The following is a 14,859-nucleotide window of genomic DNA, read 5'->3' on the forward strand; positions in this document are numbered from 1 at the left end:
GGAACCATACACACCACCTTGAGCTCTTCTGAGGAGCTTCTGAGAGGATTGAAAAATATCAGTCAATCAATCAACCAATCAAACACCCAATCAGATAGATAGATAGATAGATAGATAGATAGATAGATAGATAGATAGATAGATAGATAGATAGATAGATAGATAGATATGAGGGTGACAAAATTTATGGCCCACAGGTGTCAAATGACCTGGGTCCCCGGTTGAGGCCTTCTGGAGTTGTGTAGCCACTCTGACAGCTATATGTTGCTGTCTCACAGAGAGCAAAACCATGATTACATTGATGGAAATAACCGTTTGGTGGGTGTATAATTTTACAGGTCACTATTTCTAATGGAAAAAGAGGGTGTTATTTTGTAAGATTTCAGGCACTGCCTTGCCAGACTGAATGAAAGTTCAGTATACTCCAGCACTTTTGTCTCTGCAGGCCACATCTGGCCCCCGGGCTGGGTTTTGGAGACCCCTGCTCTAGAAGGAACAGAAAGTATATAGAAGACAAAGGCAAATTCCAGATGGGCCTCTTCTCCACCGGGAAGCTAATGCCCCATGTCTCTTTTCCCACTGGGGCCCAGCAGAGTGAACTAAAAGCTTCATCACTCCATTGTGACCTGATGCTCAGATTCCTCCCTGACCTGCTACTGACTGCTCCTTCCTCAAAGGGAGTTTCCTCCTGAGAGGATGGAGAGTAAAGAGCGGGGGGGGGGGGGAGTGTGTGGTAGCAAATCCAAACAGAATGGAGGAAGGAAGAAGCTCAATTGTGGACTGGGCCCTCTCCTTGATTTTGCTCGTTTTCATCTGTGAGGAAGACTTGCTTTAATAGGCTTGCAATCCAACTTTGAACATTCACTCCATCTGTAAGGAAGTTGGCACACCAGATCTTATCCTCTCTTTACAGAACCCCCCCCCCCCAATTCCACTTCACTTCTTGGACACATGCCACCAAAACAGGAGACTTATGTCCAAGGAGACCCATAGGCATAGGCTTAACCCGGGGCTTATGCAGAGGTAAGTAAAAAATATTTTCCTTCTTGTATGCCTTTGGGTCCCTCCCATAGGATGCAGTGTGCATCTTTTGGTTTCAGCACTGTTGGTACTGGTGGCAGGGAATAGGCCTAAGGACGCAATCCTAACCAACTTTCCAGCACTGACATAGCTGTGCCAATGTGGTGCGCACTGCATCCTGCAGTGGGGAGGCAGTCAAGGGGGCCTCCTCAAGTTAAAATCATGTTTGTTACCTTACATTGGGGGCTGCATTGCGGCTAAGTCACTGCTGGAAAGTTGGTTAGGATTGCGCCCTAAGTTTGCTACCAGCTTCACCTCAATTCATGCCTGTCTGAAAATATCAGAAATGACACTCACACATTGCGACTTCATGTCCTATACAGTAATTGTAGCAGTGTGCCAGGCATGGGGTGGGGGGTGAAGACCCCCCCTCTTCCCTTATTCCTACCACTGTTAAATGAACTACAAAGATATGCATGGAAGGAGGGAGGTGAGTGACACTAATTGGGGAGGGAGACTGAGGGAGAAATCAGACCCTTTTGCTTATGAGATCATTAGTGACATGAGCACATCTGAATGAGACTTGGAACTGGCATCAGAAAAAATGAGTTCTCTTCCATACCTGGCTCCAAGGTGTGTGTGTGTGTGCATACATACATGTATCCTTGTATGTGTGCATATTGCCTTTTACCAGTTAGAAAACCTGCAGCTTCCTTTCCTCCCAAGGGTTGTGTCACTGGATTTGTGCACAGCTCCCTAGAATCCTAAGGGCCTGATGCAGGCCTTGGGCCAGCACATGTCCCTTGTGCCATAAAGCACTTTTGCGACAACCTAACTGGGGTTAGGCCAGCACATAGACTTGTGCTGGCCCTCCCACGATGACGCAGGCCCCGGAAGGCAGGTAGGTTGCGTCAGCCGAGCTCAGCCTATGCAGAGGTCTGGGGAGCATGAGCAGGGCAGGGAGAAAGCATTTTGGGAAAGGCAGGCTGCTGGTATTCCTGGGGACGGGAAGGTGAGGAGCAGGAGGCAGAGCCAGGATCCAGCAGTTATGCCAAATCCTAACCCCACTCCCAGATGGCCTGGGGCAGTCCCAGGCTGATCAGATTTGTGCTACCTCTTGAGGAGGCCAGTGGCATAGCTAAGGTGGTGCAGGGGGTAGCAGTTGCTCTGGGCATCAAGCTTTAGGGGGGCAACAAGCTGAACTTGACAGTAGTGACCAAAATTGTGAAAATCTTGGTATATATCAGGGGTCAGCAACCCGCAGCTCTGGAGCCGCACACGGCTCTTTCAGCTGTCTGCTGTGGCTCCTCCGAGTGAAAGTGGCAAAGGGGGTGACAGGAGGCACCTGTGTTGGGAGGGCAGGCTGCTTCCCTCTGCCACCTGAGCTCACTGCCCTCCTCTTGCTTCACCCCCACCTGCCCTGCATTGGTTTCCCTTTTCAATTTTGTCCGCTCTGCAGGCTTAAGCTCCCTGTTTTTCCCTTCCGCAACTCTCCAGCAGGACGGCCTCCTCCTCAGCCATTGCGAGTCCTTGCAGCCCACCTTTCCCTGAGCAGGTCCCCACTCAGTGCAAGGAGAGGATTTTCCTCCACAGCAGAGGAGACATCCTGTGTGTCTACTCAGTAGTAAGCCCCATTACAGCAGATGAAGCTTACTCCCAGGAAAGGGTGCCTGGGATTGCAGCCTTAAAGACTGCTCCCATGTGTGTCTACTCAGTTGTAAGCCCCATTACAGCAGATGAGGCTTACTCCCAGGAAAGGGTGCCTGGGATTGCAGCCTTGGAGCCTGCTCAAGGTCAAGCACAAGGACAGGTGAGTGGGAGCCTGCGCCCTTCAGGTCTGTTCGAGAGCAAGCCCCACTGTAGTCCCTGGCCTACTCCCAGGAAAGTGTGGAGGGCTGTAGCCTCAGCCTCCTCCTGTGCAAGTCTACTCACAAGTAAGCCCAGCTGTAGTCAGTGGGGCTTCCTCCCAGGAAGGTGTGGAGGGCTGCAGCCTCAACCCCCTCCTATGCAGGTCTACTCACAAGTAGTCAGTGAGTCTTCCTCCTAGGAAAGTGTGGAGAGGACTGCAACCTGAGAGCTCCAGCCAACTTGTCTGCGCAGCAGTCCCATTGTAGTCAATGGGGCTTACTCCCAGGATAGTGTGGAGAGGGTTGCAGCCTGAGTGAGGGAGGGCAGGCAGGGCAGAAGCTGGCCTGTAGCTGCCCCCCCACCTCCCCCCAGCTCTGGCTTCTTCTCTTCCCCACCTCTGGAGTCTGTGTCCTTTTTTCCTTCCAGCAGGGTGCCTCTAGAAGGTGGGGGAGTTCTTTAGTATCCATGTAAGATAAGCAGATGTCATAACCACCATATTTATTGGAATCCTGGAAGATCTGGTGAGGAGGTAGATGTGGTGTCAGCAGTGTCCCCTTTAAGAGTAAGGCCTGGGCATCCAGCAGAGTGTGCTGCACAGCTGCAACCACTTGAAGGCAATAGGATATAAGGAGCACCTGAGGCAGGAAGGGGGTGTGGGTTGTAGAAGGAGTGTAAGTTGGAGGTAGGAGAGGAGACTGACTGACTTGGATACTCTGACTGATTTGACTGACTTACTTTGGAATTTGACCTTGGACTGTGACTTGGCTTATTGACTTTGGACTCTGCCCTGGATGCTCTGACTGACTTTGTGACTAACAGACTGCTGGAGACACTGGAGTTTGAAGTGTGGCTGCTGTGCCCAAGACCTGCTGATGACCCAGGGTCTGCTGTAGTGGTGGGTGGCTGCTGGCAGGAGAGAGGACCTCTGCAGGTTGAACAGGCAAGCTACCCTAGAGGTGGGGTCCAGCAGGACTGCAGGGCAGAACCAGGGTCATTTGTTGGGGGAAAGAAGGGGAGCTAATTTGCTTAAAGTGGGCATAATTCTCCACACAGAGAATGGCCTTGGAATCAGGGAAAACACCATAGAGGACCAGGTGTCTGAAAATGCAGGACAAGAATGTATGACAAAAGTAACTAAAAGCTACAAGAGGGGGCTACATTATAAAAATGGGACCTATAAGAGCATAAAGGTAAAAAAAAACTATATATGCAGTGTTATCTTCATTTTAGATGTCAAAAGGGTTGTGTGGCTCCCGAGGTTATTTATCCTCCGCAAAAAGGGGCCAAATGGCTCTTTGAGTGTTTAAGGTTGCCGACCTCTGGTATATGATTAATACCATCATGTTATATATTATTGGAAAGGTAATTTAATGTAGAATGCAATGAAATAAACCACATTGGAATATCTGTATTCTATCAAAAGTTATGGCTAATTAACCAGAAGATGAAAACACAATTGCCTTATAGAACAAAAAGTGGATTTTCTTAACTCAAAACCGACCTATGAGACTGATTGTTGTTCAAGAGGTGCCCCTCTTATATTTAGCAAGAGAATAGCCATCCCTCTTCACCCCAGTACAGTGTCTCGAACCTATCAGGGGCATACTTTTTATTTAATTACTTAATTTGATTTTGTCAGGGAGGGGCTACAAATCTTCTTTGACCCTAGAGAGCAGATAGATGCCTTTTCACTTTTGAAAAAGCCCAGACGTGATGTCACTTCCGGTTGTGACATCACTTCCGGGGCAACATTTTGAGCTTGGCACCGGGCTACACAATCATTAGCGACGCCACTGGAGGTTGCGCAGATCCAAGTAGCCCCATTAGGGCTTCTGTGGCTTTAGCTGGGGTAAGGGGAAGCAATTCCCCTTGCCCCAGGCTGAGCCACTTTCAGCCCCAATACTGCTTTGGATGCAGCGCAGGCCCGCCAGCCTGCCTGTTCTAGGGCAGGTTTGGATTGCGCCCTAAGTGTCTATTTCTGCAACTCCCTTTGAGCTGAAATTAGTGTTCAAAACTTCAGCCAGAAACAGGAGGAATTTTAAGCCCATAGAATATAAAGCAACATGGTCAATGTTGAACTTCCAGGAAAAAAAAGATTTTCTCTTTGAGAGTAGTCTACAGTACATGTGATTGGTAACACATTTCCAAATCAAGCTGCCAGGAATTTACCCATCATGCTTACTTTTACATTGTGGAGGAGGTGACCAGTCAGTCTTTGTGCATATGGTAGTCTCTCCATGGTGTTCAAGCTGATAACCAGCCTCCACAATGCTGGATGGGTGGTTAGCTCTTCACCATATGGTTTCTTCCCATAGGGCAAGTAGCGGTTTTGGAGCAATGGCATTCCTGGTGGAGGGGGGGGTCCATGGATACAAGTGACTCTGGGTAGTAGGGTGTCACTACTCCAGCTGTGCACCCCAAGTGCTGCCTGCGACCGCTTCCTCCTGTGGAGAGGCCACACACTTCCAGAAAATGTTTTCAGGTCCTTAGAAGGTCTCCTGGGGGCCAGAGATGCCTCCCCAGCACTCAGAAGGTCATCTAAGGCCTGAAAATGTCACTTCCAATTTCCCCAAGAATCCAGAGGTGATGTTTTAAGGCCCTCCAATGGCTTAGAAAGGTAGAATTTTGTAGTCCAGGTCCTGGGTGGCACAAGGGCCAGGATCTCCACTGCTTTGGACCTGGGTGACAAATTTAGATTCACACATATTCTGTCCATCCATTTGCCAAACAAAAACACAGGCACTTTGAAACTGTAGGTCTTAGAAGCAGAACACAGTCAAAACAAACCCACGAACAAAATAGGGTACACTTTCATCATTCACTTGTGCAGAATTTGGACATTTTGTGGGTGCAGAAGACACCCCCACCTTAATGGCAGAATGAGATTGTCAAAGAAAAAGTTTAAACAGAAAAGTTGACTTTGCACAAGCCTGCCTCAAGCTGTGTTGCGCCAAATCTGTGGACAGAAAATTTGCAGATAAAAGGTTCAATCTGTATAATTGTTTTATGTTTCAGGGCCCAATTCCACAGCCACATCCACCAGGTCTGATTAAAGTCAAACGAGTTTCATATAATCTCCTAAACCAATCCCATAGTCTTTGCAAGCCTGTTCAAAATTAGTCGTAAATGTCTTGTCATCATCTCCTACATGATATGTGAGCAATTTCCTAAAGACTGGCACTACAACAACTAGAGCAGATTTAAGGGAGAAAAAACTATATTTAAGTTTCCCTAACTCTAGTTCCGTCTACGGTTTCTGCAGTTCTGCTTCCTTCTCTGCAGCCCTCCACTCCCTCCTTCTCCACAGCACTTTGCTTTGCTTCTAGTCGGGCTTTTCCCAACTCCAGCTGTCTTCCAAACACAAAACATTTTTCTTCCATCTTTGATTTAAAAAAAATGCTTCTCTTCTAGCTCAGGCTTTCTTACTTCTAGCTAGCGCTTCATCTGCTCAATCATCCTAACACTTTCTCCATTTCTGCTAACAAGTGACATGAACAGGCTATCACTCACTCACTCAAGCTTCCACAATGATGATATTTCATGTCTGACCTCTACATGATGGCAACTTCTCTCTTACAGTCTTGCAGTTATACAAGAACACATACAATTACTACCTTTACCTTTTACTCTAGATCAGGGGTGCTCACATTTTTTTGGCTCGAGAGCTACTTTGAAACCCAGCAAGGCCCGGAGATCTACCAGAGTTTTTTTACAATGTTCGCGCCATCATAACATAACATTTATGTGTACAATGTATGTTGGTGTACCTTGCATAACCGCATGAGCCAATATTGCACAACACAACATAATTAACTATAAACATTTTTTGTAATTACTTGAGTTTACTTTGATGACTTGCACTGAAGTGAATCAGCCAAGGATGCATAGTCCTGACAGTAGCTGCTGACAGCCAGCCTCAAGCACACTTCCAAATGTTCATCAGTCATGGTGGAAAGGTACTTGGACTTAATGATCTTCATGCAGGAAAAGGCTGACTCACATAAATAAGTGGAGCCCTTCCTGCCTCAGGTGCTCTTATATCCCTGAGGGCCCTATTGCCTTCAAGTGGCTGCAGCTGTGCAGCACACTCTGCTGGATGCCCAGGCCTTACCCTTAAAGGGGCCACTGCTGACACCACATCTACCACCTCACCAGATCTTCCTCTATTCCAATACAAGTGGGGGGGGGAGCAGATCTCTATACAGACCAGTGCAAAAACAGGGGAAAGGTAAGTCCGCCCCAGTAGAGTCAATGGGGCTCACTCCCAGGGATGTGTGGATGGGAGAAAAGCCTGCCAGCAGCTCCTCTCCAGGTCTACTCATGAGTCAGCCCCAGTAGAGTCAATGGGGCTCACTCCCAGGGATGCATGGACGGGAGAGAAGCCTGCCAGTGGCTCCTCTCCAGGTCTACTCACCAGTCAGTCCCAGTAGAGTCAACAGGGCTCACTCCCAGGGATGCATGGATGGGAGAGAAGCCTGCAATCAACTCATTTTGTGTCGTGATCGACCAGTCGATCGCGATCGACATATTGAGCACCCCTCCTCTAGATCAACTGTATCCTAAACCTCAAAAAAAAAAAAAAAAAAAGCAAAAGTGCCTTCCTCCAAAATGTAAAAAATATCAATTAAGATCACCAGATTCAAAATCAGTAACTGTCAGGGTCCGCATCCACACCTGCTACCCATATTGTGGCCAAGTGGGGGATTTCTACAGTAGCTCCAAAGCCACCAGCCAGGAATTAACGAGAATCAGAGAGATTCTCTGGACCAAATCTTCTCCTCCTCCTGACACAATTATTTATAAGACAAGCAGATGACTATTCCATCACTTCACAAAAATGTCTATCATTTAGAAGAGTATTAGATACCCATAAAATTAGAAAAAAAATAGGTTTTCCCCAAATACAACATACTGTTGGCAATTAGAAAAAAGATACCAAAAACTTTTAACAGCTGATAAAAACACTCTAAGGCAGCAAGCCTTTCCTCACTTTCCTGGGAGTAAGTCCTTTTGACTATTTTGGGGCTTACTTCTGAATATACATGCATAGGATTGGGCACTAAAATTCCTATAAGACTCTGTTCTGCCAGATTCCTAGTCCAAGCTCTGCCTGGAGAATTATGCCCACTTTTAGCTAATTAGCTCCCCTTCTTTCCTCAAAAAATGACCCTGGTTCTGCCCTGCAGTACTGCTGAACCCCACCACTAGGGTAGCTCACCTGTTTAACCTAAAGAGGTCCTCCTTCCTGCCACTACAGCAGCCCCTTGGTCCTCAGCAGGTCTTGGGCACAGCAGCCAAACGCCAGTCTTAGTGTCTCCAGTAGTTTCTGCTCTAGCATTGTCCATTCACACGTCTGCAGTCTGTCCTTCCCCAAACTTTGCTCCTTCTGCTACCCACACCAAACTCTCCCTTCATCAGGTGCTTTTATGCCTGAGGGCCTTATTGCCTTCAAGTGGCTGCAGCTGTGCAGCACACTCTCCATTGAATGCCCAGGCCTTACCCTTAAAGGGGCCACTACTGATACCACATCTACCTCCTCGCCAGATCTTCTGCAATTCCAATACAGACTCTTACTCTACACCACTAGCCAGCTAAATGAAAAGTTCTTTGTACTCCCACAATCCCCTGGCATTGTTCTACTACCAGCATCGTAAGGAAAGAAACAAAAGGTCCACTCTTGAAAAATTTCTTCTCCCCATACTGCTGAGGCTCTCAGATTGGGGTGTCATGACACCCCAACCTGAGAAGCCCTGCCTCTGTTCACTTCAGGGATGGGGGGAGAAGGCAGCAATGTGAGCCCCAGGATTGCGCTGGTTCCTGTGATGGAAAGAGGGGGGTTAAACTTACTAATCGGCGTACCGGCCTTTGGGGAGGAGCAGGGAGCCCTGCAGAGCCTTCTGCAGGGCTCCATAAGCCTCGGAAAGTGTAAAAATTGCGATTACAACGCACTCCCAGTTTGCAATTGTGATTCGAATCTACTCCTCTACTTCTAACGTTTTACACACCAGAAGTCTTCACCAAAGATCTGCTCATAGATTATGTCACTAACAACGGGGGGGGGGGGAACACAACCCCACATGAACCAACAGTTCATAACATATGCAAAAATGTATATTAAAATGCTAATAAAAGAAAGGGAATAACAAAATCAAATGAGCAAGAGTAAAAAAGTAAATGGAAATAACTGATAAAAGGGTTAATTCAGTAATCATATCCATCAGCAGCAGAGGTGCTGCAGAGTTTCATGCATGCATTTTAACTCAGAGCTATCTTCCCTGGGGTTTTAATGAGATTTGGAACAAATACGGTCTGCAAACAGGTGAGGGTTTTATACAGTTTTAAAATAAACCAAACCTATTGGTACTACCTACACAGTCCCTATCTGATAATACCTGACTGATGGACACACCAGCATCATTCAACTCGTGGTAACAGTGAGTGGGGTCTCCCCTGTCGATGCCCAGAGAGGAAGAGAAAAAATTTCCATTTGCTTGGGAGTTTATTGTTCATTGGAAGGACATCATCCTGCCCTCTGATTGGTGGAGCTCTAGCCCCAATGAAACTTGATACCTCCCTTTCCCCTTGTTTGAGACCAGCTAAAACAAACCTAAGACATTACTGAATTGCAACAGGAAGAGCCACATAAAGGATTGTTGGAAGAGACTGCTAGCAAGAGGCAGGGAGGAGAGGGAAAAGGACCCAAATCCATAAAGACACAAACAGATTTCTCCAGAGAAGCAGCCAAAACCTCAGAAAGAAAAATAGAACACATATGAAATATAACAATTTCATGACAGAGGCATGTGAATCTGTCCTTCCATAAACATGCTAAGACATGTAAATTTCACTTACCTCCACATTGTGGTGAAGGTGACCATCCACTGCTTGTGCATTCAACTATATTTTGTCCATTCTCTAGCTGAAGCCCACGGTTGCATTCAATTAGAACCAGGTCCGCACCTTGATACATGTTTCTTTGAGGTCTGAAAGTACCATTAGTTACTTGTGGAGGATTACAGGTAATTTCTAGGAAGATTGATACGGATATGTTACAAGTGGAAAGAGAAAAGAGCTGAAGAAAAAATCTGTTCATTCATTCCCTCTAACGTGGAGCATTTCCTTCATCTACACAAGCGCAATATCCATGGTTCTTTAAAAAAAATCAAAATTCAAAGAATGGAAGAAGTATACAGAATGCAATCTATTAACTATTTGAATTTTACTTCTATTTATTTATACTATTTATACTATGTACAGGTGTGCATCACTTAACAACCAGGATACGTTCTATGTTGTTATGCGAATAGGTCATTAAGCAAACATTCAGCCCAATCTAGTGCCTTTGTTGTAGAAACCTGGTGTGTCCAAATATTTTGACAGGAGGGTCACATCATCTCTCTGACACTGCATTGGGGGCCAGGAAAAATTATTAATTTACATTTAAAATTTGAATAAATTTACATAAATGAATATATTAGAGATGGAACTTATATGAATGAATGAAGGTCTCACGATAGCTCAAGGCCTATAAAAGAGCTACACAAAGTAAGGCCGGCCTTTCCTTTGCTGCCGCTGCTGCTTCACAGGCGTGAAACGGCAAGCAGCAGAGGGAGCTCGCACGAGGTCAAACAGTCAGCCCTTACACTGCAAGTAGTCACAATGGGCCAGAGCAGGCTCCAGGAAGTTTTTGGAGGGCCATAGGCTCATTGGGGACTGGGGGCTTCCCACGGGCCAGATTGGGGGTCTCTGAGGGCCGCAAATCGATAAGTAACCCTGCTAACTGGATAAGAGGCACTTTTTCAAGTGGGTGCTCCTCTTTGATTTAGCAGAGGGAGAGTAACTGGCCCTCTTCACCCCAGCAGTGTCTTTTCTAGTGGCTATCTGCTGGTGTTCTTTTGCATCTTTTTAGATTGTGAGCCCTTTTGGGACAGGGAGCCATTTAGTTATTTGATTTTTCTCTATAAACCGCTTTGGGAACTTTCTGTTGAAAAGCGGTATATAAATACTATTGTTAATAATAATAATAATAATAATAATAATAATAATAAAAATAATAATAATAATAATAATAATAATAAATGGTCCCCAGGCCGGGGTTTGGGCACCCCTGGTATACAGACACTCCCTGCCAGACACTAGCAGGCTGCACAGGCTACTAGAGACCAATAGCCTCTTCTTTGCATTCAGAGCTTCTTTGTTGTGTAAGCAGACACTCTGTTGCAGACTAAGGGAGACCTGATTGCCTCATTAAGAGCCTCTTCGTTGTGCTTTGACAACTGTCGTATATGAGGTCTGTCATTAAGCGGAAGGTTGTTAAGCAGCACACGCCTGTATTTATGTTTTTATTGATTTGTATGATGTTCTAAGAATTTTGTTAGCCACCACCAGCTTTTGAAAAAGTGGGATATAATTCTTTTAAATAAGCAGCTCAATCCTACGTAAATCCCTCCTCCTGCTGATGTAGCCATGTCACTGGAGAATGTGTTTCATCCTGCAAGGATGAGGTCTCCTCCAGGTAAAAGGAATATTTGTTTCCTTGCGTGGGGGTAAACCTTCACTGTCCTGCTGAATCTACTCTAATCTGGACCAGCCACTTTGCTGGTGCAAGTCTGAGCGGCCAGGAAATCGGACTGAGGCCAAGAAAGGATAGGATCTTGTAAGCACTACTGCTGCAGATACAACCCCTCTCCTGGCCTTGATCTGCCCCCCTTCCCAACCCAGTCTCTTCCCCCTTCCTGCCCCATTCTACCCACCACTATCTCCCTCCCACTCCATTCTGACTTACTAGCACCTGGGGGTTGTTAATGAACTGCTGGCACATTGCCACTTGCAGCAGAAGCCTGGCCGTCCTGAATGACGTGTCACCTTTTATAACAGCCACAAAGGACCTTGAGCTGCCAGAACACTAGATCCAGTATCACAGGGCCCCCTAAGGCTTGGGCTGAAAATCAAGATCTTGACACAACAGCACTTTCATTCAAACACCATTTAGAATGGTTTTGGAATCTTAGCTTCTTGCGTCTCGAGTTACCTTTGCATTTAGGATACACAATCGGCTCTTCATTGCACTGGATTAGAAGAGCAGACTGGGAAGGATTTGTTTCAAGGACATATCCTGGTTTACAGCTGAGTTCAAGAGAATCACCACGTGGCAAGTATGTCGTTTGAAAACCATTGTCATAAGAACTTCCTTTCCTCACTATCTGCTGGCTTTCAGCCAATGCGATTACACAGGGCTCTTTGATTAGAAAAGAAAAATAATTCTGTTAATCAAGATGGTAATTTTGGTTGGCCTCATTCAGTCTCGAAAGACTCTGGTATAAGCCTACAGCACCCGTTATTCCCAGGCGGCCTCCCATCCAAGTACTAACCAGGCCTGACCTTGCTTAGCTTCTGAGATCAGACAAGATCAGGCATGTGCAGGGTAACAGTTGATGGTAATTAGCTTTGTAAATATTCATTGCATTGAGTTGAAAGTGGAAGCTAATTACAAGTTTGCATGATGGTTATAGATGGTAGGGTAAGGCAGTGGTTCTCAAAGGGTGGGTCAGAACCCCCCAATGGGTCATGACCCCATTTTTGATAGGTCACAAAACTGACAAATTGATACCTAGCAAAGAAAATGTACTGAGCCCTATGGAAACCAAAATGCACAGCATGTGTACATTTACTCATGAGAAGGCGACAGTGCCTTGGTTCACTTTGAAGGGCAGGCCGAGGAGAAATCAACACAACACGAATGGTCCTGATCCGATGAATGCAGGCCCCAGCAAACTCTTGAGAAGGATGCCCCCCCCAAGCAATACAAGAAAATGTAATAAGCCCTATGGAAAGTGAAATTGAGCCACAAGTGTCTGTTTACTTATGAGTAGGCGACAGTGCCTTGGCTCTATTTGAAGGTCAGGCAAAGGGAAACATAAGACTCCAAAACGGTCCCAATTCAGCAAATATGTAGCTCAACAAATGCTCCAGAAGGCCCTCCCCCCACTATAGTAAAAAGGATAAGAACGGAGGCATTAGGGGCTGGTAAAATGATACTTTTAAAAAAAGTTTTGTAAATCTAAGGAGGTCTTGATAGAATACCATTTTAAAAAGTTGGTCCCAGTGCTAAAAAGTGCAAAAAATGCTGGGCTAAGGTAAGTAAGGCTCAAGTTACTAGGTTACTAGGTTACTAAGTTACTAGCGCTCAAGTAAGATGGGGTTTTAAAGCCAGTGTCTTTTGAACCAAGAATACTCCTTGGCTTACCAAACTATACTCTTTGGATATCCATAGAGCTGCGGTTCCCGAACTCTCGGGAGCTTCAGCAAGTCTTTGTGGGGGAGTGGGCAATGCAGTGATGCGATCCCCAGGATGTGGGTCACGATTGTTATTTTTACATTCACCTCAGCTTGGGGAGCCCTGTAGAGGCTTCCGCTGGGCTCCCTGCATTCCCACTAGGCTGCTGCTGCCTCCAGTAAGTAAAAGAAAACCCCTTGTACCCTTGGCAGCCCTGGGGATCACTACATTCCCCCTCCCCGCCCCTTAAAGGGGCAAAACAGAGGTTCTCAGGTCACGACGCCCCTGTTTGAGAACCTCTACCGTAGAAGAAACAGGGATCATCACAATAAAGAGCCCAATCCTGGGCTCAACACACTGGCTTACCACCCGCGCACACTGTCGCAAATGTGCTGTAAGACACGTTTGCGAGGCCTAATGCCAGGCGAGTGCCTGTGCTAGCCCAGCGCTGGGCAGATGCCCAGCCTCTGCCACTCAGCGGTTGCACAGAACACCAAACCACAGAAAGGAAAGTGGAGGCGGGGAGGAGACATTCCACATAGGGGGGAGAGGGCAGGGAGGAGGCGTGATGGGGAAGTGGGGAGAGGGCATGTGGGAGGTGTGCGGGGGGGAGGAAGCAGGAAGGGAGGAAGGCGGGTCCAGCAGAGCTTTGCTGCACCAGATCCAGAGTGTCCGTGTGGGGCTTGGCACCTGACATGAATGCTCTTACTTCACCTCCGACCTTTTGGTTGGCAGTGAATCAAGTAGCCCCATGGCATGGCTACTTCCCTTATCCAACAAGAGAAGGGGACAAAAGTAAATTGTGTAAATTGTAAATTCTGAAAATTGCAAATTGACGGAAGTGCCGCGGGAGCTCAGGATTGGGTTGCCCAATTACTAAGAGAAGTGTACAGAACAGGGAGAGCCAGTAATAATACTTTCATACATATAGCATGGTTTAACTATTGTCCCAGCAATGCCTACAAATGGGAATTGTTGGTATCCCTAGCTCTGACTGGTTGAGAAGCTCAACTGACTTCTTTAAGGTAGAGCAGACATAATGCAGCATATAAACTGGGGCCTTCTCCCTACTTCTCGTGTGCTGCCAAGAAAGATCAGTGCAAACCTTCTTGGTTTACCCAAATGTAAAAGAAAATAGCTACCTGCAAAGATATTATGAAGCTATTCTCCATGCAAACCAAATGAGAAGGAAAACAAAACAAGGCAACATATAGTTTTTTCTTGAGATATTTTAAAATCACTCTCACAAAGAGTTTGTGTTCTGACCTAGACAAGCAGGCACTTTGGTCCAGGTTCCATTGTTGCAAAATGATCTGTTTGGTCCTTCCATGGCGTAATACAGCTGGCATTTGAATTCCACCCAAGAGCCAGACGGGTACTGCTTCTGGACTAAAGTAATGATGTCTCCATTCTCTATTGGGGGTGGACGGCTGCAATTCTTTCCTCTTTCTGGTAAGAAATAAAGCAAGAACAATGGTGACTTTGGCCATATAAAGCAGATTTTGGGTATTGAGCAACACTGGGTATTGAGCAACACTGGTGGCTCTTCGGTTGTCCAGAAATCAGGAACAAAAATGCCTCCACTACCACCCCTGACCTGGAAGTAATTGTAGTGACCTGGTCATGTCACCACAATTACTTCCAGTACACTCGTAGTGGTTGCACACTGCTCCAAACTGCACCACCTGCTTTTTTCACTTCTTTTTTTTTCAAAG

At 46.3% G+C, this 14,859-nt stretch overlaps 1 protein-coding gene across 4 annotated transcripts in view; it reads right to left on the reverse strand.

The window, feature by feature from the left end:
• Positions 1-14,859, reverse strand: part of LOC136649658 (complement factor H-like) — an 80,632-nt gene that overhangs the window by 55,454 nt on the left and 10,319 nt on the right. For all 4 annotated transcript variants that reach the window (XM_066626442.1, XM_066626444.1, XM_066626443.1 and 1 more), the window contains exons 4-6: positions 14,411-14,593; positions 11,900-12,106; positions 9,721-9,894 (exon numbers count right to left, since the gene is read on the reverse strand). In XM_066626442.1, coding sequence (XP_066482539.1) covers positions 9,721-9,894; positions 11,900-12,106; positions 14,411-14,593 — 564 coding nt within the window. The remainder of the gene's footprint in view (positions 1-9,720; positions 9,895-11,899; positions 12,107-14,410; positions 14,594-14,859) is intronic.

This window comes from Tiliqua scincoides, chromosome 4 (genome assembly GCF_035046505.1).
Source record: "Tiliqua scincoides isolate rTilSci1 chromosome 4, rTilSci1.hap2, whole genome shotgun sequence".
NCBI lineage: Eukaryota > Metazoa > Chordata > Lepidosauria > Squamata > Scincidae > Tiliqua > Tiliqua scincoides.